This window comes from Chiloscyllium plagiosum, chromosome 4 (assembly GCF_004010195.1).
Source record: "Chiloscyllium plagiosum isolate BGI_BamShark_2017 chromosome 4, ASM401019v2, whole genome shotgun sequence".
Classification (NCBI taxonomy): Eukaryota; Metazoa; Chordata; class Chondrichthyes; order Orectolobiformes; family Hemiscylliidae; genus Chiloscyllium; species Chiloscyllium plagiosum.
The window spans coordinates 102,746,427-102,771,863 of NC_057713.1; the positions used below are offsets into that span (position 1 = coordinate 102,746,427).

The 25,437-nt window shown below is 40.3% G+C and overlaps 1 protein-coding gene across 1 annotated transcript in view; it reads left to right on the forward strand.

The window, feature by feature from the left end:
* The window catches only part of LOC122549505 (M1-specific T cell receptor beta chain-like), a 193,242-nt gene extending 182,258 nt beyond the window's left edge, over positions 1–10,984 (forward strand). Inside the window, exons 5-8 of the mRNA XM_043689365.1 lie at positions 2,821–2,862; positions 5,448–5,768; positions 6,848–6,922; positions 10,444–10,984. Coding sequence (XP_043545300.1) covers positions 2,821–2,862; positions 5,448–5,768; positions 6,848–6,922; positions 10,444–10,577 — 572 coding nt within the window. The 3' untranslated portion in view covers positions 10,578–10,984. The remainder of the gene's footprint in view (positions 1–2,820; positions 2,863–5,447; positions 5,769–6,847; positions 6,923–10,443) is intronic.
* The last annotated feature ends 14,453 nt before the right edge of the window (positions 10,985–25,437 follow it).

A 25,437-nucleotide genomic window follows, 5' to 3' on the forward strand; every position in this document is an offset into this window, starting at 1 on the left:
CCTACTATGGGGAACCTTATCAAACGCCTTACTAAAATCCATATATACCACATCTACCGCTTTCCCCTCATCAACCTCCTTCATCACCTTTTCAAAGAATTCAATAAGGTTTGTGAGGCACGACCTGCCCTTCACAAAACCATGCTGACTATCCTTGATCACATTATTCCTATCCAGATGTGCATAAATCCTACCCCTTACAATTCTCTCTAAGACTTTGCCCACAACAGAAGTGAGACTCACCGGCCTATAGTTACTAGGGTTATCCCTACTCCCCTTTTTGAACAAGGGAACCACATTTGCTATCCTCCAGTCTTCTGGCACTACTCCTGTAGACAAAGAGGACATAAAAATCAAGGCCAATGGCTCTGCAATCTCCTCCCTTGCTTCCCAGAGAATCCTAGGATAAATATGTTGTAGACTGAATATTTCAAGGTCCACAACTACATGCTAAAGCTTAGTCACCAATGCACAGTGAAAATATATCTCTGTTTCAGATTGTTCTGCCAAAGTATAACAGGGATCTGTTCAGTTCTCAGACTCCCATTGCCTCAAACTCAGTGGTTAGCACTGCTGTCTCACAACACCAGATTCCTAGATTCAATTCCAGCCTAGGGAAACTGTCTGTGTGGAGTTTGCACATCCCCCCCGTGTTTGCATGGGTTTCTTCTGGGTGCTCTGGTTTCCTCCCACAATTCAAAGATGTGCAGGTCAGGTGAATTGGCTAGGCTAAATTGCCCATAGTGTTAGCTGCATTAGTCAGAGGAGAATGGGACTAGGTGGGTTACTCTTCGGCGGGTCAGTGTGGACCTGTTGGGCCAAAGGGCCTGTTTCTGCACTTTAGGTAATCTAACCATCTAAACAAAATACATGGAAATATTTTCCTACATGAGTTAAAAATGCCTTGCTCTTTGGGCAGTCAAATTCCAATATGTCCTCTGTTTTGTTTTCTGTCTCAAAGACTGCATGGAAAGGATTGAGATGTATATGTACTGATAGGGAAAAGTTTCTTTTATGATTAAAGTATATTTTTGCAATGAAGAAAGAAACCTATCTCTAAAGTTGATTCTCAACTTGATTCAAATACAAATCTTCATTCCCCACTTCCAGGCACCTACCACCCTCTGTGTAAAATACTTTCTGCATATATTCCCCTTAAACTTTTCATCTCCACCTTGAAAACATGACCTCTCATTATTGAATCCCTCACCCTGGAAGAAAAGCTTATCTCTATCTATCCTGTTTATACCCTTCATGATTTTGTAGACCTCAGTCAGGTCCCCCCTCAATCTCCTTTTTTTTTCTAATGAAAACAGTCCTAACCTACTGAACCTCTCTTCATAGCTAGCACCTTTCATACAAGGCAACATCCTTGTAAACCTTCTCTGCACTCTCTCCAAAGCTTTCACATCCTTTTGGTAACGTGGTGACCAAGACTGTACACAGTATTCTAAATGCTGCCGAACTAATGTCTTGAACAATTTCAACATGATCTTCCAGCTCTTATACTCAATACCCCATCCGATGAGGCAAGCATACCATATGCCTTCTTGACCACTCTATCAACCTGTGCAGCCACCTTCAGGATACAATGGACCTGAACTCCCAGGTCTCTCTGTCATCAACTTTTCCCAAGGCTCTTCCGTTTACAGTATAGTTTGCTCTAGAATTAGACTTCCCAAAATGCATCACCTCACATTTGCCTGGATGGAACTCCATCTGCCATTTCTCCACCCAACTCTCCAGTCTATATTCTCCTGTATTCTTTGATAGTCCCCTATGTTTTCTGCTTCTCCATCAACCTTCATGTCATCTGCAAACTTACTGATCAGACTAGCAATGCCCTCTTCCAGATCATTTATGTATATCACAAACAACAGTGGCGCCAGCACTGACCCCTGTGGAAAACCACTGCTCACTTTCTCCATTTCGAGAAACTCCTTTCAACTAGTACTCTCTGTCTCCAGTTCTTTATCCGCCTCGCTAGAACACCCTGCACACCATGTGACTTCACTTTCTCCATTAGTTTACCATGAGTGACATTGGAACTGATGCAAGTGTGAGACTGGGGAGACATAAGCCCTCAAAATGCATTCAGTGACAGCTGTGTCTGGGGGATTGTAGGTCGGATTCAGTCTCTGTATCACTGAAGCTAGACCAGTTAAGGTAGACAAACTGTTTTATATTGGGTGTACCCACTTTGGCCAGTGTGGTTACTGTTAAAGGGTTGGAGACGCTGCTGGTGAATAATCAGAGCGAGTGATAGGTTATTGTCAGGGGGTGTAACATAGTGCTACAGCAGTGCTTACGTGAAAATTTTCGGCGCTGGAACGAAACTCTTTGTCACAGGTGAGACTTCGATGTATTGCAGTAACAGTGGAGATGTGCTGAGTAACCGGATTATGGCTTTTAGAAGAGCGGGCGATATTTTCTGATCTCTGCAGGTTTAGTTCCTTTGGGAGAGAGTCTATGCGTCTGAGTTGGTTATTGTAATATAATATAACACAGTGCCACCTCTGGAGCATGGAGAAAAATATTCGGCTCTGGGACTCGGCTCATTGTAACTGGTAAGAGGTGTGAGTGCGGTGAAGTGTTCAATAGGGTTCGGAGAGATTTATTCACAAAAATAACGTCTGGTGTGGCGGTCAGTCTGTACAATATTTGTTGGGGGTGTGGCTGGCCACGGTGCCAGTTTCTCGTGGTTGTTGGAGGAGATTGGCACCAAAGCCCTATCTCCCGTTCAGTGTTTCCCCGAATAAGTCAGCCTCAGGATATAGGCGGTGGCCGGGTTTTTGTATAGTAGCATATCACAGTGGTGAGGGGTAAAGGTCTTCGGAACTGGGACTAAACTGATAGTTACAGGTGAGTGGACAATGGTTAAGGAGTGATAGCGCCGCGAAACTCGCTCCAGGTTGATACCGAGAAGGTCTGGGTCACTTGGGTCAAAGGTTTCTGGACTCCAGCTTTATAACGGATTCGGGGGTGCTGAGTGCATGGCCCCGGGCACCTAACGTTGCCAATATTAAAATTGATCATTCAGTAACACCGCGAAATGTATAATGTAGTATTGTGGCCAAGATGACACCAACAAGATCCCTGCCTGTCTGTTATAGGAACTCCGCGCTAATCTGGATCTACCACTTAAATTGTGTTTGCAGAATTTTCCGATTGCTACAGTAACTCTGAAAACCCTGTCATGTTTAATGAGGGAAATATCTAACGGTCAATTAAATAAAGCCGTGGAAACAGTAACAATTCATAGATCCAATGATACTAATGCAGATGGGTAATAGCACAAGAGTTACAGTAAGTGAACTGAGACAGTAGTCCTTAAAAGCGGCAGTAATATTCACCGCTGCAGATTTTGTACGGTACTCTGTCGCTGTGGCCGGTACACGTTTGCAGTTTGGCAGTGGGACCAGGCTCATTGTAACGGGTGAGTTTGATTTTGTTGCTCATCCCGGGATCATGTTCCCTTGCAGCTATAATAACCTGCAATTTGTGCAAACTGATTTTTAAAAATCTTCAGTTTTCGGTGCTGGGACTGAGCTGTGAGTCCCTGTGAGTCTTTCAAATCTAGCAATTTAATAATACACGGGAACAGTTCACACTCTGCTTCAGGGAGGCACGAAAAGGAACGTTTAGCATCGTCTTAGTGGCGATAGGTTGCTTTAATTTGTTGCGAATGGAACGTCTAGAAACCGGGGAGTTACAGTGGGACCCGAAAATGAACGAGGAACTTAGTTTCTCGTTCGAATCGTTCACTGCTCTCACACAAGTGTCGCCTCTATGGGCAAAGTCCAACATAAAGGAATAAGCAGTGAATTTATGATACACAAAGCACGCTGAGTTTCTCCGACATTCTCTGTGTTTGTTTGAGATTCGAACATGCACCATATATGAATTTATATATACTCCTTACAAAATTCAGATTGAAAGTACGTTATTTTGGAGCAGCGTTACGAACATGACTAAGGTCCCAAACTGTTTAGAATGTACATAAATCTGCACTTTAGGAGCTAGTGGATGTCTATGACATCGTAGCAGTAATTGATGCAGGAATAAAGCGAGGGTAACTTGGTAGGTCAGGACGGGGGACGACTGTGGGAAGGGGAGGCGAGCTGTCCGGTGTAGGTCTGTCCGCGCAGGTGAGAGGGACGGAGAGGCGACATGGGGGACCCGAGCCTCAAAAGGCCGGGAAGGTGGGCCGTTCATTGCCGATCAGTCAGAATGAGGAAAGACCTGCATTTAATTCATGTTCAGCTTCAATATTACGGGGAGTCGACGCACTTTTAAAAGTTGCTTATCGTGCATTGATCACTTTAACTTAATTACCGTTGGTTCGAGGAAATTCTTAAAGAAAGGAAAGGGGCGACTTCGTATCTTTCAACAAAGAAACAAAGAAAGCGGCCAGGGAAGCATAAGTGTTAAGAGAATTGGGAAGAGGCGCGGGTAAAATTATAGGATGATGGATTAGAGAAGGAAGGTATTAGGTCTATCATACATGCACCACTTCTATCCAGTTGGCGGTTCTCCTTTGCTCACTCGTCATAACTTTATCTATTCCTACTTTTCAAAAATGGAATTAGTTTCCACAGATGTTACAGTCAGTGCATTCCAAATCACAGCTGACCGTTTAACTTTGAACAAAGGCTAAACATGTTGGGACTCTACTCATTGGAGTTTAAAACAATGAGAGGTGATCTCATTGAAGCACTTAGGATTCTTTAGGGTCTTGGCAGGATAAATGCTGAGGGGACGTTTTCCCTCATGGGAGAGTTTTGGATCAGAGGGCATTGCCCCAATTTAAGGCTGGGATGAGGGGGAATTTCTTCTCTCAAAATGTTGTGAGTTTTTCCAACTGTTTGCCGCGAAGAGCTGTGTTGGGCAGATTCCTTGCGGATACATAAGATAGACAGATTCTTCATCAGTAGGGGAATCAAGGGCTACAGGTAATGGGCAGGAAAATGGACGTGAGAAATGTCGGATCAGCAGGCTGGAGGGCTCGAATTGTCTACTCCTATTCTTAAATCGTATGGCCTTATAGTTGCACACTTATGGCCGCTGGTTCTTTGCACAATTGGTTTACGAATGCTCCCATGATTGCCTCATACTGGAAAAAGTGAGGACTGCAGATGCTGGAGATCAGAGCTGAAAATGTGTTGCTGGAAAAGCGCAGCAGGTCAGGCAGCATCCAAGGAGCAGGAGAATCGTCGTTTCGGGCATGAGCCCTTCTTCAGGAATCATGCCCGAAACGTCGATTCTCCTGCTCCTTGGATGCTGCCTGACCTGCTGCGCTTTTCCAGCAACACATTTTCAGCGCTGCCTCATAGTGGAAGCTATTTCTCCTTTTCACTCCACCTACAGACATGTGTGTGTTGTAAACTTATGTTTGTCCTTAACTGAGAAGTTTACAGACATTTGTCTTTTTTTTTTGTTTGAATCAGATGCAATTGTTCGGTCACCAAAAATACAAATGTTCCCTCCGAACAACACGGAACTGGATAGAGATAAAAAAGCGACCATCGTCTGTCTCCTGACTGACTTCTTTCCCGATGTCATTCGGGTTCAATGGACTATCGGGGGAACGAGCGCATCCGAAGACAAAGTGTCAACTGACTCAGTGGAAACACAAGCAAACGGCACTTACTCAGTGATCAGTCGCCTGAAAATCACTAAGTTTGAATGGGACACGAGCAGCGTTCATTGCAGTGCGGAGCATGAACTACCTCCAAACAAAGCCACGATTAACAAGGCCTCCATTCCCGGTACTGTTTCCATTGTCTCCTCTTAGCTTCTACTTCTTAGTACAAGCGGGTTCAGGAATTATTTTGCATCAACTCTCATCTGACTGAAATGTTCGATTTTACACTTTCATTTTAAATTAGTGCATTTTATTTTAAATATAACGTTCAGTAGAGTCATAGTCCATCTTTTAATCACATAGAAAAGTTATACCGAAGGTTCAATCAGATTAAATTCCCCATGCCCTTTAGACAAGCTTTCTCAGAAGCTTATTAACTCCAATGCAGTTTTGGTGTTCATTAAATAACTTAACAGTAGTGATTACAAATGGAATCTTGCGATTTTCTGTTCAATATCTGTTAGAGATCAGGTTCTGTACTTGAGGTCGGTAAGTACCATGTTGTTCTAGCAAGGGCCGATTTAGCACAGCTTCTGACATGGGATGAAAAATCTTCCCAGCATTTATGTTGGAAACGTAACTTTTATTTCAATATAATATTCTATTTGTGCCCAACTCCCCGCTTGCGAAGTACTCCGGATTCTGAACGATCAGTTCTGGAATCTGTAAATTTGATAAATTGTCACTAGAATGGGGGCGGGGGGGGGGGGGGGGGAGTAAACTTTTCAAAGCCAGCGTGGTTGTCCCGAGCGCCCGCGGAACTTCGTCGGGAGATCCGCTGCAATTCCGGAGGGAGTGGAGCATAAGTGGCATTTTTCAATACAACACCGAAAGAAGTGTAAGAAACCAGAGCAACATGATCAGTATTGAATTCACAGTATCAGTCCAGGTTACAGTGAAATGCTGATCCTCCAGTGGGGACTGAGAAGTGAAACGTTCATTGAAAGAAAAAGCTAATGTGTTACACCCACTGTTTTAACGGCAGAAAATTATTACTTTAACACGTTTTAATTCCTTGCCAAACCGAACTCCTTTGGCTCAGAGATTACGAACTCCCGCAAGTATGCTTCGTTTACTCAGTGCCATAACAGATTATCTCCAAATGGACAGACTAATTCATGTTTCCACCCCCTCTCGCCAGCCACTGCATCGCTGAATTCTCGAATTGCTTCTAATCTGTCGTCTTTCTTTCCCCACCCGTAGCTAACGCACAAAGTAATGCTGCAACCCAGACGTGTTCGCCTAGTGTTCAGAACCTAACAACAATCGAGACTAAAGGTAATTCCTGTGGGAGGACGAACCGGTTTGCCAAGTCTAGGCGAGGCTTCCAGTGTTCAGGCAATTAACTCGGAGGCCAGGCCGTGTATCGGTTGGTCGGTGGGTCGACACCCGCACAACGTGCAGAAACGCTCTTACCTTGTTAGAAAATCACAACTAATCCAGTATTGTTCTTCAAGGAAGGCAGTCAGCTGTCCTTTCTGGGGTCTCACCCATACCAAATCCAGCCCACTCTCACTATCGGATTGCTCGGCCAGAAAAGGGTTTAGAGAAACAAACAAAGTGAGCAAAGTAATACATTGGTAAAGGTGGTCTCAGAAGGATGAGAATGGAACTAAGGAAAATAAACTGGGGGAAAACAGTACTGACTAAGGAAGAGCTAGAACAGTAATGGGAAACATTCAAAAGAATGATGAATAGACCCTAAGACAAATAGATTCCATTGAAAACTCAAAATCAGATTAGACAATAATAACAGACCACGAAGATAGAGAGAAATCAAATTAATGAAAACTGTATTCAAATGCACATCAAAAAGAGACAATATGAGATTAACTGATCAAGGAATGCTAATGCGTACAGCTCCGAAAGCTAGTGTGCTTCCAATTAAACCCGTTGGACTATAACCTGGTGTGTGATTTTTAACTATATGTATGCACGTATTTTATATATATAGATGGATAGATAGATTAACATTCTATAGCGATAAAATAGAAAAGGGAAACAATCGGGATAGTTGCAGGACCACTAAGAGATGCAGAGATATTTCAGGAATGACACTAAATATATGGCAGAAATATTAAATAAGTCCTTCTCCCAGGGAAATTAACATGCTGTACATGCCATTAAGATTAGAGTTCGAAAAAATGTGCAAGCATTTACAAATGGAAAAGGAGCGGTAATTGATTGACTAATCAAACTTTGAGAACATACACATCTGCCATTCCCGTCTCCTACAGTTCGTTCGTTAAAACATATGTCCAAGATTTTGCTCATTAGCTAAGAAATACGGTGTCATATTTCGAATGATTAGTTGAAGCATCTTGAGATAAAAAAGATACAAATTATTAACAATTTTTAAAAGGCATTTGAATAAATACTTGAATAGGAAAGGATTAGAAGGATATGGGCCAAGTGCAGGGAAATGGGGTCAGCGCAGATCGACATTTTGATCGACATGGACCAGTTTGGGCCAAATGGCCTGTCTACGTGCTGTAGGACTCTAAGACTCTAAATTCAAATGGTTTCGGATCCAGATAGGTTGTGTCTGCGCCTTTTATAAAAAGTCAGGGAAGAACTAGGAGGGCGTCTTACAGATTTTTAGAAAATAGCGACATTACTATGAAAGAGAGATCGACAATTACTGCTCTTTCGAAAATATAAAAAATGGAAATCAAACAAGCCTTTGGGAAATATAAGATCAATGTCGCTCATAATAAAAATAATGGAAATGTAGAAACCTGGAAATAGAAAGTTTATAGTCCATTGTGTTTGCATCAGCTCACTCCCATTTACTCCCATTTAATTCCAGTTTTGGTCCATAGTTCTGTTGGTTACAACCTTTCAAATGGATATCCAGATATCTTTACCAGAAAAATTTCATTCAAAAGCCTAGATAATGAAAACAATTAGCCGGTACAGATTTCAGTAAAGGAGGTTGTGATCGACTTGAAGTAGCAGGACCAGCAGACGAGGGTAATACCGTACATTTAGATTTCTGACTCATGTATATTGAATGTGTGGGATCAGAGAGCTAGGTGCCTCCAAAAAGGAAGCCTTAGAAGTGGCTAATCAGACTGGAAAAGAAATGCTGGGAAAATGTTGGAATAGGGCTTGTGCTAGGGACATTTTTGTTCAGCATTGACACAGATGATTTGGACTCACGAATTGGAAAAATAATTTCAACATTTTAAGATGTCAACTTGATGGTGAGGGTAGTTAAAAGACAGGAACGTAGTGATAAATTACAGGAAGACATTCACGAATCCGTAGAATGAGCATGCTTTTAAGAATTGTGCTTTCATCTCTATAAGTATTCGGATACTCGATTTGGGAGGAAGAATAATGAGACAACATAACCCCTGAAAGTACATTTGTAAATAGTCCAGAGAAACAGGGTGAGCTGGAATGCAGATACACAAGTCACTAAACGTGATGGTGGGGATTAGTAAGTTTATACAGAAAAAACTGAAATTTTCTTCCAGAAGAATACGATTGGATAGGAGAAAAGTTTCATGTATACGTGGAGAAGCCTCATTTGACTCCATTTGGACTGATAATAAACGGTGCTGTTCTCTAAATTATAAAGACGCACTAGAAAAGAAGCAAAACTGATTTTTTAGGCTACCAGAACAGAGAAGTTACACCTAACCGAGAAAAATAAACAGCCTGATTAACTTTTCTGTAAGGGAGAGTTAGAGCACAAACAAATATGTCATTAAGATTATAAAATTACTTTATAGATAGATGAAACAAAACTAGATAGGAACAAAACTAGAAAGTGCTATATTGAGTCACTATTGGCTCAGTGGTTAGCACGGCTGCCTCACAGTTCGGTTCCAGCCTTGGGCGACATTCTTCCCGTGTCTGCGTCTGTTTCCTCCTACAATCCAAAGATGTGCAGGTTAGGTTCCATGCTAAATTGCCCATTGTATTCAGAAATGTGTAGGTTAGGTGCATTAGTCCGGACAAATATAGTGTAGGCGAATGAATCTGAGTGAGTTTCCCTTCGGAGGGTCGGTGTGGACGTGTTGGGCCGAACACTGTTGGGATTCTAAAGTCAGTTAAAAAAAACTAGATTATCGAGAGGATAGTTAAAAGGTAAAGGGAGTGAAGGGTACCGACTAGGGGACTGGTATCGATACAGATAAACCATGTGAACGAAAAAAGAGGGATATTTTGAGCTGAGTCAAAGCTAGGGTTTGGGACCATAAAGACAGATGTGGAGCAGTTGGGCCAAATGGCCCGCCTCTGAGTTTAGATTTAGAAACGCCAGTACCACCTTCGCGGAGCTCGGGATTTTTCTACCTATTGCAAGTGTTTGAGGTTCTATTTGGCTGTCTCCCAACATTGAACAGCTTTTCGTCTTTACTGGTGAGAACCTTCTGCTGCACAATGTAATGTTTTGTCCCTGTTTAAGTGTGATTGTTCTCTGGTTTAAAGCAATCTAACAAAACTGGAAAGGACAATTCATTTATCAATTCTAAATCCACCGGAAGTAGCTTTTTCCATGGTTTCGTGAGTGAAATGCTTAAGACTGGATCTGACAATCCATTTTAAATATGGAGTTTTGACAAATAATTACTCAACCGAATTACGAGCAACGGATATCTCACTTAATCATTAAAGTACTTTGCCAAATCTAGCAGATAAATGTTTTTCACCCGCTGTAGTTTACAAGCGGAGTTCACTGCCCATTATTCGTTTTTCTCAAATGATTACACTTCAATTTAGCATGGTCTCCGATATTACAGAACCGCATTGTGCATAAATGCCGTATTTTGTGTTTCTTCATTTTTCAGAATGGCCTTTGAGTTCACTGCAGTTGGCGTCTTTTACATATACACTGCTTCTGTTGAAGAGCGTGGTCTATTGTGGGATTATCTCGTTCATCTTGTACAAAGTGGAGTACCGTGACGTGAAGAAGCCACTTTAATCCGGTATCGACCACCTCCCATTTCAAAATTTGATAACAGATCTCTATTTGGCTTATGCTCCGATTTCCTGTTTACACGCAGAAATTGTACTTTTTAACTGTCAGTGTATGAACAGCTTACAACTGTCATGTAAATATATCCGGGGCGGGGGAGGGGGTGGGGGTGTGGGGTGGGTGGTTATTTTCAATCTTGTGTGTGTGAATAATGAGCAAAGCCTTCTGTGTGGATGACGCATTCTTGTTAATCAAGTTAATGTGATGGTTTCCAGAAGTATTGCTTGATGTTTCAAATGCTGCACTTTGCGAATCTTTCGCTACAACAAAATTGTTGTCTTCAGTTATAAGTTCATTTTGTAATTTTACTTCACAATTTTGCAAATTTGACAATAAAGTATATTTCAAACTCATTTGATTATTTCCCCTGTTTTGCTCTCAACGAGGCAGTAATCACCAATTTAGTAATATATGTTCTAAAGAGTATCACCTGAAAATGCAGCAAAAATGCCAAATACTACTCAAAGTACCCAGTTGACTCATGCAAAGTCTTAACTTATACCATTAACATCTGATGTTAAGGAAACAACATTAGTGTCTTAATTCGTTATGGATATTAATTCAGCGTACAGTAATGCAGAAACCTAGACTAAGAATTTAGGGAAGTTTAATTTAAGATGATAATTGGCAATAAAATCAGAAACAGAGATCATGAAGCTGAGTTCATTGTTAAAAAAACAGCGTGGTTCACTAATGCCCTGTAAAATTGAAGCTTAACCTTACTACTCTTGCAATCTATTTGCCTCGCAATAAATCATAATTTGTTAGCTTTCCTGATTAATTGCTGCATCTGCACACTAACCTTCGGTAATTCATACACTAGAAGACCCAGATGTCTCTGCATATCAGAGCTCTTCAAACTCTCACTGTTTAGGTAATGTAATAACTTTGCCTTATTTGTGTCAAAATGGACAAGTTTATACTTTCTCACATTATATACTATTTGCTAGATCCTTGCCCACTCATTAACCTACCTACATCTTTTTGTAGGCTCCATATGTCTTCTTTATACAACTCACTTCCAAACCTAACTTTAAGCCATGTCATCAGCAAATTTAGCTACCATTCCTTTGATTCCTTATCTGAATCATTTATATAGATTAAAAGAATTGAGACCCCAACACCGACTCCTGTGGTGACAACCTGCCAGCCTGAAAAAGATCTATTCATTCCTATTTTCTGCCTCCTGTTAGCTAACGAATGTTATACCATGCCAGTATCGTAATCCCATCACCATGAGTTTTCATTTTCAAGAATACCTAAATTCACAGCTAACCTTGGAGGAACCGGTGTGGGAGAGCTCACGGCTAAGTGGCTTTTTAAAGTGTAAGGCCACTTTTGGAAAACTGCACGCAATTTTGGTCTCCCTACTATAGGAAGGTAGTTGTGAAACTTGAAAGGGCTCAGAAAAGATTCGCAAGGCTGTTGCCGGGGTTGGAGGGTTTGAGCTACTGGGACAGGCTGAATGGGCTGGAGCTATTTTCCCTGGAGCGTCGGAGGCTGAGAGGTGACCTTATAGAGGTTTATAAAACCATGAGGGTAAATAGACAAGGTCCTTTCCCTGAGTGTGAGAGTCAAAAACTAAAGGGCATAAGTTTAAGGTGAGAGGGAAAGATCTAAAAGGGACCCAAGGGCAACATTTCATAAAGTGGTGTATATAGAATGAGCTGCCAGAGGAAGTGGCGGAGGCTGGTGCAATTACAGCATTTAAAAGGCATCTGGATGGGTATATGAATAGGAGGAGGTTAGAGGGATATGGGCCAAATGCTGGCAAACAAACTAGAATTATTTAGGATATCTGGTCGGCATGGATGAGTTGGACTGAAGGGTCTGCTTCGTGCTGTACATCTGTATGACGACATGATTAATCGGCACTGAATGCCTTCTGAAAAACTAAGTGTAATATATCCACGAGAGCACCTTTATCTACAGCACGTGTTACTTCTTCAAAGAACTCCAATAAATTATTTAAATTTGATCTCTTCGGCAAAACCATGTGGTTCTGTCTGATTATTTGAACTTATCCAAATCTTTAATAATAACTTCTAATGTTTTCCCTATTACAGATGTTAAGTTAATTGGCCTTTAGCTTCTTGTTTCCTTTCTCTGTCCCCTTTCGAATAAAAGAGTTGTAATTGTTATTTTCCAATTTAAAGGAATCTTCCCAAAATCTAATGAGTTTTCGAAAATTAAGACAAACGCATCAAATATCTACAATTACAATAATCAACGATCATTTTGAACGGCTAAGATCTCTTTAGCTCTCTCTATAGTCAAGGATTATAGGTGCATTTTGGTAATGAAATTGCTGACAAGATTCAGTAGCACTGACGCCGTCTACTAATACTACAATGAAAACAGAATATTCGCAAGGGCAATTAAGGTTGGCTAATAAATGCCCGTGAAGGAAAAAGAATCTGGGAAGTTTTTTTTGAAGCCAGTAATGACCATATTCCAGATGTAACATGGCGTCAGTTTTACGGTCTCAGCAGTACAACCTATTGACAACAGAGCAGGGTGGTCAGTGTGTTGTGTTGGAGAATGTGACGCAGAATGACCCCGACAGTGAATTGTTGATCTCCTTCCTGGCTGTAGCAGAACGTGGAGGTCTGCCTGCCTGTCACTTTTGTTGAGTAATGTCCTCAAGCTATACGTAATAGATTTTTCTCTTCACTTGTGAGAGATGACTATGGCTAATTACAAAATACAGAGGTTTATAAAATCATGAGGGATATGGCTAGGATAAATAGAAAAAGTCTTTTCCCTGGGATGGGCGAGTCCAAAACTAGAGGGCATAGATTTAGGGTGGGAGGGGTAAGATATAAAAGAGTCCTAAGGGGCAACTTTTTCAAGCCGAGAGTGGTACGTGTATGGAATGAGCTGCTAGAGGAAGTGGTAGAGGCTTGTACAATTGCAACATTTAAAAGGCATCTGTATGATTATATGAATAGGAAGGATTTGGCGGGATCTGGGCTGCGTGCTGGCAGGTGGGACTAGATTAGGTTGGGATATCTGGTCGGCATGGACCAGCTGGACAGAAGGACCTGTTTCCATGCTGTACATCTCAATGACTCCATGATTCTATGACATCTTAGCTTGCTTATGTTCAACTTTACTTCACAGACAATCCTGTGAATCCATATGCAATATATATCTTAAAAGTTGTTGATTTTGTCAGTTCATACATTTTTCTGAAACTTGTAATGCAATGAATTTTGTTGACAAAAATATTCCCTCTACTGCATATATTCAGAACGAAGCTAAAAATCACACAACACCAGGTTATAGTCCAGCAGGTTTATTAGGAAATACTAGCTTTCTGAGCGCTACTCCTTCATCAGTTGGCTGTGGAGCAGACCATAAGATACAGAATTTAAAACAAAAGATTACAATGTCATGCAACTGAAATGATATATTGAACAAACTCAGATTTACATATTAATTAAGCAAACTTGGAAACCATTCTAAAAGATGAAAGACTTAACAGCAATCGAGGTTTGTTCAATGTATCATTTCAGTTGCATGACACTGTAACTTTTTAACTTTGTCCACCCCAGTCCAACACCAGCTCCTCCGCATCATATACTCAGAACCGTTACAAGTGGAAAGGACAGCAAACTAACGGGAATGTTATGTATATTGCTCGAGAGGTGTACTCTCCTCAAGGGGAATAAAGGATTAAGCGGTCGGAACACCAACTATTTGTAAGTCGGTAACTTGCACTGTTCATGTAAACTCAGTCCCTTTACCAACTATCGTGAACATGACAGTAACATTCCAGATCCATGCTCGACAAAAGCCATTTCAAAACGACCGGTAGAAATGTTCACTCTGGCTGCCTCCCTCTACGGTTTTATCCAGAATCCTTCCTCTGCCCTAAACTTTAGGAGGCACCGTGGCTCGGTAGTTAACAACGCTGGCTCACAACGCCAGGTTTGATGTGTGGGTTTCCGCCGTGTGCTCCAATTTCCTCCCGCAATCCAAAGATGTGCGGGTTACAGTGGATTGGCCGTGCTAAATTGTCCCTAGCGTGCAGGTTAGGTGGATTAGCCATGGCAAATGCAGACAAGACGGGCCGAATGACTTCTTTTAACACTGTAGGGATTCTGTGATAAGTGGACAGGAGCCTCGGACTGTGTGATCGTCAAGGAAAATAACAGTCCGATCACTTCTCTTTGTCTGGTCATGCTGAGGCAGTTCCAAAATCGCCTTATGTTGAAACGCAAAGAAGCATTAATCACACTAAGTTAGAACAAGCGCTTGGAGTTGATGATCAATGCAACTGCATTTATTTTACAAACTTCAGACAAGTTGGACTTTTTTTTTTATATTTAGCGATTTTGTGTTAGCGGGTTTAATGCCAGTTCAGTAACAGCCAAGTTGGTCTTCATTGACTGTCAAAATTGATTAATCACTTAAACCCATTCACTGTTCACTGTGGGCGCAGCTTTTAATTGAGATCTCTTTGTAAATGAACACTTGTCAAATATGACCATTATTTTGTGGCAAATGCAATTCATTCGTACAAATAAGAAGGAGTAAATTACCGATACACAAAAATTCACGTGAATGAAAGAGACACCGACTGAGGTGAGTCGAATCGTTCCTGGCTCAATTTCTTGCCGATTTTTTTTCCTGTAAATTACATCTTGCGTTTTAACGCGAACTTAATTCACTGAACTTCGCAGACTTTCATCAGAAATATCAGCCAGCAATGCTCGCGAGTTATTCGCGTTTTGTACCTTGCAGTTTTTATATTTTTAAAAACAAAATTGTTCAAATTTGGACACCGCATTAACCCAGCAACCTATCAGGGCGATATACTTTAATTTCCCCACATTCAGGTACAACTAAGGGCGCATTTATCATGTATCATATTTAAACAGTTAAGGTGTTGAATTAAAGATTAAACAAACATTTTCTTTTCTATAACCTGTAGCAAAAGATCTAGAAATAAAACTCCGTTAATTTGCACTTAAATTGCAACTTACAAAATTGCTGATATAAAACATGTAGAACTCTTAGAATGTCTTGTACCATACCAGTGTAAATATTGACAGCTGATTCAAGCAGAGACTGCTTTTCGTACATGAAGCCTCGAGTTTCAACAGACTTCACTTCTCTGAACTTTTGTCGTTCTTTTTGCCCTCAAATTCTATATAAGTAGAATGGAGATTAGATTAAAGTCACTATTTAACAAGTATCTAGTCAAATCTCGGGAGAAACAAGGCGTTGGATAAAAGATTGAAAACGGAGAGTAGGGACAAATGGGTCTTTTTTGGGGGGTTGGCAAGCTGCATTTAGTGTATAGACAGGATCAGAGCTGAGGCTTCAACTATTTCCAATCTATATTAATAACTTGGATGAATGGATCAAATATGTGGAAGATAAATTATTTGATGGCACTAATGTTAATAGAAAACTAAATTATTGAGGAGATAAAGAGTCTGCAAATTCATTTACATTCATTACGTGATTTGCTAAAACAATTTACAGATGAAGCAAAAAAAAGTGGGAAATTGTGATCTTGTTCACTTTGGCAGGAAACGGAGAAAAGTGGCAAATTGTTCACATGGAAAGTGATTGCAGGATTACTGCAGTGCAGAGAGATCAGAATCCTGACCGATGCCTCAGTAAATGTTAGCATGCGGGTACAATAAGTGATTAGGAAAACAAAGTGATTTTTTTTTGGAAAGCAAATTGGAATATAACCTGGAGAGGTTTCCTATAGCTGTACAGATCTTTGTGGGCGGCACGGTGGCACAGTGGTTAGCACTGCTGCCTCACAGCGCCAGAGACCCGGGTTCAATTCCCGACTCAGGCGACTGACTGTGTGGAGTTTGCACGTTCTCCCCGTGTCTGCGTGGGTTTCCTCCGGGTGCTCCGGTTTCCTCCCACAGTCCAAAGATGTGCGGGTCAGGTGAATTGGCCATGCTAAATTGCCCGTAGTGTTAGGTTAAAGGGGTAAATGTAGGGGTATGGGTGGGTTGCGCTTCAGCGGGTCGGTGTGGACTTGTTGGGCCGAAGGGCCTGTTTCCACACTGTAAGTAATCTAATCTAATCTAAAAAAAAATCTGGCCTACTGTGCTAAGTTTTGATCTTACTTTAATTTGTATATATACACACTCGCAGCAGTTCGGAGAAGGTTCACTCGATTTATACCTGGGATGAAGAGCATATTTAGTTAAGAAAAGCTGAAGATAAATCAGCTTCTTACCACTTGGAATTAGAATAATGAATATCTTACTGAAACGAATTAAGTTCGGGAGAGAAATTGGATAGTAGGATTCCTCTAGTTGGAGTAACTAGAACGAGGGAGCACAGTTTAATAAGAGAGCTTCCTTTTAAGACAGAGATACCGAGCAATTTCTTTTTGTCTCTCAGAGAGTTGTGAGTCCACGGAGTTCTCATCTATTAGTGAAAAACTGTTAGATTTTTGTTGGACCGGGGAGTCGAAGGTAAGGAAGGAGCAGATGGGAGAGTGGATCCGAGACCACAACCACACCAGCCATGATCTGTTACAATGGCAGAGCAGACTTGAAGGGCAAATGGCCACTCCTCCCAAGCTGCATGTTCACACCGCTCAGTAAAATTCCAAATGAATTAAAAACTTTAATGACTGGAATACCCCCTCCCAGTTCGGATGTGACATCGGTATTGTATCCCCGACAATATTACTGGCTCCTGTCTCCAGTTGTCTGTATTATTCACGAATGACTGGTTACGGGACTTTTCAACGAACTCAGTGAAAAAAACGTCAAACTTTACTTTTCAAAGTTCACACACACTCCCCCCCCCCCCCCACAATGGCGTCCTGCGAGACTTTAAAATAAAAACAGTTCTAACTTCACCAATGTCAGAAATGGTTCGTTGTTCCTGAAACCTCACCCTGGCAGTTAAGGAACGGATTTGAACGGCTGATTTGTTCAAACTATAGAAAGAAGCTAAGCTCCTTCTCCGCATAACTAACGGACGGAGTCTCGGTCACACTAACCACATCTGTTAAAGAGAGTGAACGAGTCTCAACATCTGGAGTTTTGGGGGTTTTGTTTTTAACCTCGTCAGCTCCCACGCTGTAATTCTGGAAGTTTTATGTAAAGCCAGGGCGGATTACCCTCTCCCCACCTCCCTTATGTTCTCTACTATTTAGTCTATTTTTTTTCCTTCTATAAATACAGTTTGCTTTTTAAACAATCGGAATCTTAAGAAAAATGATCGTATTTTCTAAACTGTTGAGATAAAAGGCCCAATTAGAATGCTGCTCAAAGCCGTCAAACTATTCGTTTTAAGGCCAAAAAACACTGCTCCAAAATAACACACGTTTTGTGCATGAGTTTTACGCAATTTCTAATACAAGTTAAATAACTGTTTTAATAGACTTGACTGAATGCCGAGTTACCCCACGACTACCGGCGACAGTTGTTTCCACAGAGACAGCTGTCACGGAAAATGTGATTATTTCTTCATTGCGCCACGGGCAATGAGGTGCAAAACTGATGTTTAAAACACCCTAGAGCACTGAAGCAAAGTATATACTGTACATTGAAGGTTCTAGGTTATGTCCCCCACATAAATATAAACATCGAGTATAACATTATAGAATTCGAGAGGAACATTTATACAGTATCAGTTGATTTCAGCTCATGTGTTATGTTCGATTTTGGGCACCAACGTTTAGGAAATAGACAAGACTATGGAGAGGACATAGATAAGATTTGCTGTATTAGATGACAATGGGGGTGGGGAGGTGGGGGGATGACAGCTTTTATTTATGCCCTTACGAAAGCTCGGAAGCGTTGGGATTGTTCTCCGTACAGCAGGCAAAAGTGAGGACTGCAGATGCTGGAAATCAGAGTCTAGATTAGAGTGGTGCTGGAAAAGCACAGCAGGTCAGGCAGCAACTCCTTACAGCAGTACAGTTTAAAGGGGAGATTTATTTCAAAAGTGCAAACAATGATGAGTTTTGATACAGTAATCAGGAGAAACTACTTGGTGTCAGATGGCCAGAAAACAAATTTAAAGCAATTGGTAAAATACCAATTTTTACATAATGAGTTATGCTGTGGTAAACGCCGTCTGAAAAGGTGGTAGAAACAGATTCAACAGTAAATTTCCAAAAAAATAAATTGGATAAAAACATTTTAAAAGAGAGATGGGATAAAATAGAACATTTGACACAATGTTCAGAGTTGTAAGCAAAAATATGAACACATTTTACACCGTTCTCTTAAATATTCTACAGAATAATTTTATTTCACGGTTGTGTTCTGTTCAGAGCATTCTCCCAACTTCCTGTTCTCAGACAAACTTCCTGCAGTTGAGAAAACCGGAAATTATATTAACTAACTGTTGAATCAGTGAAGTTTCTAGCATTGAGTCTAGTAATTCGAGCAACCAATGAAGTTCTGGTCATCTTTATTCTGTTGAGTCGGCTCCAGAACTGTAACATGTTTTACGTCAGTACCTCAGTTAATGCAGTCTCCTTTGCTGCCTCCAGTACTCTCTTACATCATCTTTCAAAAACTATGCAAATACAGGTGGAAGCAGTAATATCTTTTAAAATAATCTATTAATATAATAACATTGGGAAATAGAATGGCTGCCAGCAAATATGTTTCTGAAACAAAGGCAGAAATATTAAGTAATTATGTTGCTTCAGTATTTACCAGGAGGAAATAACAAGTGGGCATTAACAAAGTCAGTAAATATTTAAATGCTATTAATCATTTATAATTATATCATAATGGAATAAGTATTTTTAAAATAAAAAATGCAATAAATCATGTAAATAAACTCATAAGTGGATATTATTCATTCAGAGAACACAAAAAGCATGAAGTCACCATCTGACTGATTGACCTTTTCTCATTTGGCCAACCCAACAAATTTAGGTTGCTGCCTGCACACTTACCAGGCAATGGTCATCTCCAAACTTATTGGTTGTTTGTTGTTTTATTGTTATCATATGTACCAAAATTCAGTGAAAACTGTTGTTTTGCGTGCTCTACAGGTAGATCATACTATACAAAGTGCATCAGGGTAACAGAACAGAGCGCAGAATATAAGGTTACAACTGCAGAGAAGATACAGAGAGTGAGAGGTTAACATTATCATTTAAGAACTCCATTCAAAAAATAGTGGGGAAGAAGCTGTTCTTGAATCTGTTCATACATGTGTTGAAATCTAGCTGCCTGTCCTTGATAGGGTTGGATTAAGACATGCTGAGGCCCTCAGCAATGCCTAACTTAAGAGGCTTATAACATTACCAAAAAAGTGTATCATTCTCATTGAAAGGACAATGAAAATAGAAACATCAAAGCTTTTTGCATATATGCATAGGTGAAGATGCAATAACAACTAAAATCTAACTAAAATGTGCATCTTGCAATAAGCCAATTGGCATTATGAAATACTTTCAAATGAAAGTACTTTATGTTTTCTTAATTAGCATGTCTGACATCATTAACCTGCAGCAACACAAGAACAATAACACAGATTAGCACTTACAAAATGGATGCAACAAAACAACCTGCAAAAGTGTTAAAATACTCTCCTTTCATATTTTCGTTTAGAAATTTACCTGATGATGTCTTCAACTGATAAGCTATGACATTTATCTCTTCTTATGCACATAATGCTTTGTGCAGACAGCTTTCCTTATACCATTGTTGGCTGCAACTCATGCTTGATGTTTCTCAGCTGAGATGATCACCTTTCTCCTCAGTATCTCTCCTGAAAAAAAGAGCCACAGAATTGCTTCTCTATCAGGGATAACCAACTGAATTCTATCTCAGAAGATGACTTCTACAGGCCCTGAAAAGCTTTCTTTGAAGGAAGCTTGTGTTTTTTTTTGTTCTCCAAGAAAATTAACATTAATATCACCAAGATATTTTTCATCAGACATTTCGCACTTCTGAAAAACTGTTTGCAACATTTTCATGCGATTGCTGTTTTGTTCAAGTTAGTTTCTGGTAAGTCCATCCCTAAACATAAAGGATTTAATTCAAAACTTGACTCTTGGTGAAAGCGTTTCATCAACATTAAGTGCATCACCATCACCTTATTTTTTCACATTCTTTCCCTTTTAGTCATGCATGTAGTTTACATAGAAAAAAGATCTTCTTTTGTTTTGAGTTAAAATTCTTCAAAACATTTGGGAGTTTCTTTCAAAGAGTGAGACAGTGATATGTAAAGCTTTGCACATGCACTGAGAGTTATCCCTGCTATCCTGTAGGGCATTGTTAGATTTGTAGAAGTGATCTAACAAATGATTCCAAGGTTCTACCATGAACACAAACTCTAACTCCTTCATTTTCTCCTCTAGAATATTAACTTCTCTCTTTGTATCATGTTTTTCACTGTCACCAGCATAAAGATAAGTAAGCTAATCAGTAATTGAACTGAAACTCTCGGTTAAGGATGGAGGGGGTTTTCCATGTACTTTCCACATAGTAACAGAGAGATGTTTGGTATAGATTTCTAATTTCAGAACTTAATTTGCGAAATTACATTGCTATTGAGCAGAACTAATTATTGCTTCTCCATGTGGCATCATACCGTCTTTCTGGCTGCTTTTCAACCCAATCTATCTAATTCTAATTATCATTACTGGCATTCTCTAAACCTGCTGTTTGATACTACAATAAAGAGGATTTAAAATGGTTACATTAAAATGCACCAAATAACTTTCTTTGTAGTGATTATTGTGCAATTTTGTTAAGAGAGATGCTACAGAGGGGTTGCTTTCAAGATTATCTTCAGATAAGAATATCTCCCAAATTGATGAACTATTATTGTTTCGCAGGTAATGGGACCAGTAGAAAGTGGGAGGCCTTAAAAAAGTGATAATGACAATCTAGAGACAGTATGTTCCTGTTAGTGCAAAAGGCAAGGCTAGTGGATGTAGGGAATATTGGACGATGAAAGAAATTGAGGCTATCGTCAAGGAAAAGAAGGAGGTATATGTCAAGTATAGATAACAGTGATTGAGTGAATCCCTGACAAGTATAAGGTAAATGGAGCATATTCAAGATGGAAATCAAGAGGGCAAAAAGGTGACGTGCGATAGTCATGAAGAATTGAAAAAGATTCTTAATATATTCTACAAATACATTAAGGAGTAACTAGGGAGCGAATAGAGTCCCTTAAAGATCAATAAGGCCGCCTATGTGTGGAAGTGCAGGAGTTAGGTGAGATACTAAATGAGTATTTCGCATCCATGTTTACATGGAGAAGGATATGGAAGCTAGAGAACTTGGGGAAATAAATAGTGATATCTTGAAAAATGTTTATTTTGCAGAGCAGGAGGTGCAGCACATCTTAAAACACATAATGGTGGGTACATTCCTGGGACCTGATCCGGTATACACCAGAACTTTGTGGGAAGCTAGGTAAAGATTGTTGGGCTCCTTGCTGAGATATTTGTATCATCGATAGCCATGGGCAAGGCACCAGAAGACTGTAGATTCGTTAATGTGGTGCCATTACTTAAGAAAGTTGATAAGGAAAAGTCAACGAACTGTAGATTGGTGAATCTGATATCAATGGTGAGTAAGTTGTTGGAGGGGATTCTGATGGACAGAATTTACATGCGTTTGGAAAGGCAAGGACTGATTAGGGATGGTCAACATGACTGTATGTGTTTGGATCCCTTTGGATTCTCCTTAACTCTAATTGCCAAAGCTATCTCTGCCCCCTTTTTTGGCCTCCAGATTTCCCACTTAAGTATACTCCTACTGCCTTTATACTCTTCTAAGGATTCATTCGATCTATCCTGGCTATACCTGACATATGCTTCCTTCTTTTTCTTAACTAAAACCTCAATTTCTCTAGTCATCCAGCATTCCCTACACCTACCAACCTTTTCTTTCACAAGTAATATTGTGTCTTAGAACTCTTGTTATCTCATTTTTGAAGGCTTCCCATTTTCCAACCATCCCTTTACCTGCGAACATCTGCCGCCAATCAGCTTTTGAAAGTCCTTGCTCAATACTGTCAAGATTAGCCTTCCTTTAACTTTTTGATCCTTTTCCATGACTACTTTAAAACAATTAGAATTACGATCATTCGCCACAAAATACTCCCCAAAAGACACCCCAGTCACCGGCTCTGCCTTATTTCCCAAAAGTAGGTCAAGAAGTAGTACCTACTGGTTCTCTAGTAGGTACATCTACATCCTGAGTCAGAAAATTTTCTTGTACAAACTTAACAAATTCCTCTCCATCTAAACCCTTAATACTATGGCAGTCCCAGTCTATGTTTAGAAAATGAAAATCCCCTATTATAACCACCGCATTATTCTTCCAGATAGCTGAATCTCCTTACAAATATGTTTCTCAATTTCCTGCTGACTATTAGGAGGTCTATAATACAATCCCAGTAAGGTGATCATCCCTTTCTTATTTCTCAGTTCCACCCAAATAACTTCCTTGGATGTATTTCTGGGAATATCCTCCCTCAGTACAGCAGTAATGTTATCCCTTATCAAAAACGCCACACCTCCTCCTCTCTTGTCTCCCTTTCTATCCTTCCTGTAGTATTTGTATACTGGAAAATTGAGCTGCCAGTCCTGTCCATCCATGAGCCATATTTCTGTAATTGTTATGGTATCCCAATCCCATGTTCCTAATCATGCCCTGAGTTTATCTGCCACCTCTGTTACACCTCTTGCACGGAAATAAATACAGTTTAATTTATCAGTCCTACCTTGCTTTCTGCTTTGCCCCTGCCTGCCCTGAGTGTTTGACTTGCTCCTTTTTCCAACTGTACCAGTTGACTTGCTCCTTTTCCCAATCTCAGATTGATCTCTTTCCTCACTATTTCCCTGGTTATAATATCAGTTTGTTTCAGCTACAACTCCGTACTCTAGTACATCATCACATCTTGTGATCCCTCCACTGTCACTAAATTGCCACACTGCTTCTCCAACATGCAATATTGGATTAAGTAAAACTTCCTCCAATTTAGTTTTGAACAGACTGAGCCCATTGTCATTAGTCCCTATAACAAACTATCTCTGCTCCTTCATTTCCATGCCTCCCCTTGGCAAATATCTGAGGCTGCACATGTCTCACACCTTTATCCTGACCTGAGCTCTTCATATTCACAGCATCACGCAAATCGAAACCTCCACTGTTGAGTTGTCCAACTCTGCCCCTGCATTAGCTCATTTGTTACTGAAACCTTCACCATTCTTTTGTTACCTCCAGATACGATTTTTTATTGCATTCATAGCCACTTCAGTGGTTTACTCTCTGTAAGCTTGAAGTAGATGTGATGGTCAAGAAGGCACAACAACATCTCTTCTTCTTCAGCTAGATCAGGAAATTTTGGCATGTCCATAAGGACCCTCAACAACATCTACAGATGCACTATTGAAAGCATTCTGTCCAGGTGCATAATGGCCCAGTATGGCAACTGCTCTGCTCAGGACTTTAAGAAACTACAGAAGGTGGTGTGCCCTCTGTACATTCTTGCTTACTATAACCTGCCTGTACTGCTCATAAACAAAGTTTTTCACTGTACTTTGTTACACATGACAATCATTCAGTCAATCAATCAATCAATGTCTGCAGCCCATGTCCTAACCAGCAGCCACTTCCATTCTCCCATTCGCCCAGTGCTTACTGGCTTGCATTAATTCTTGATTAGGCAATACTTCAATTCAAATTCTCACCCTGTTTCAAAATTCCTCTATTCGCATATCCATCTGTGACTGTGGAATGTCCTATAACCCTCCAAAATTATTTGCACTCTTTTAATTTTGGCGTCTATTTTCTCAAGTTTATTCTCCTTGCTTCATTATCAGCAGTTGTGCCTTTAGCTTCTTGAATCTTAATTTTTCTAAGTGTCCCCAGACATTTCAAGATTCTCCATAAATCTAATGTCAGATGTGGCTCAGTTGTGGTTCAGTTGGTAGCAATCTTGCCTTTGTAGATTGTGAGATTCAGGAGTTGAGCACAAAAGACTAGATTGATATTTCCAATGTAGTACTAAGGAAATCCTGCACTGTTGGAGGTGCGGTCTTGTGAAGATGAAGATCTGTCTGCCCATTCCAATGGATGTATGGGATCCATGGCATAATTTTAACAGAAGTCTTTTCCTGGACAATATTTATTCCTTACCCAAAACTATAGGATTATCTGGTCATTCAGATATTGCTATTTGAGCAATTTGTTTGATTTATCAAGTTAGCTGTCACATATGCTGAATTACTATGTTTCAGAAAGTATTTTGTTGACTTTGATATATGATGAGCTGAATGTGATTCTTCTCTGCTATATTGCTCTGTGGTTGCTCTAAAGTACTTTGACATTTTGACTTGTTCTGAAAGATGCCACATTACTTTAAGTCTTGTTATCAAAAACCTTTAAAGCTTTTGATAATTTGTGTTGAATATCTTTTAATGTTATGTCATAGAATCATAGAGATGTACAGCATGTCCAACCCATCCATGCCAACCAGATATCCCAACCCAATCTGTTCCCACCTACCAGCACCCAGCCCATATCCCACCAAACCCTTCTTATTCATGTACCCATCCAAATGTCTTTTAAATGTTGCAATTGTACAAGCCTCCACCACATCCTCTGGCAGCTCATTCCATACACGTACCACCCTCTGTGTGAAAACGTTGCCCCGAAGGTCTCTTTTATATCTTTCCCCTCTCACCCTAAAACTATGCCCTCTAGTTCTGGAATCCCCGACTCCAGGGAAAATACTTTGTCTATTTATCCTATCCATGCCCCTCATAATTTTGTAAACCTCTATAAGGACACCCCTCAGCCCCAGCCTGTTCAGCCTCTCC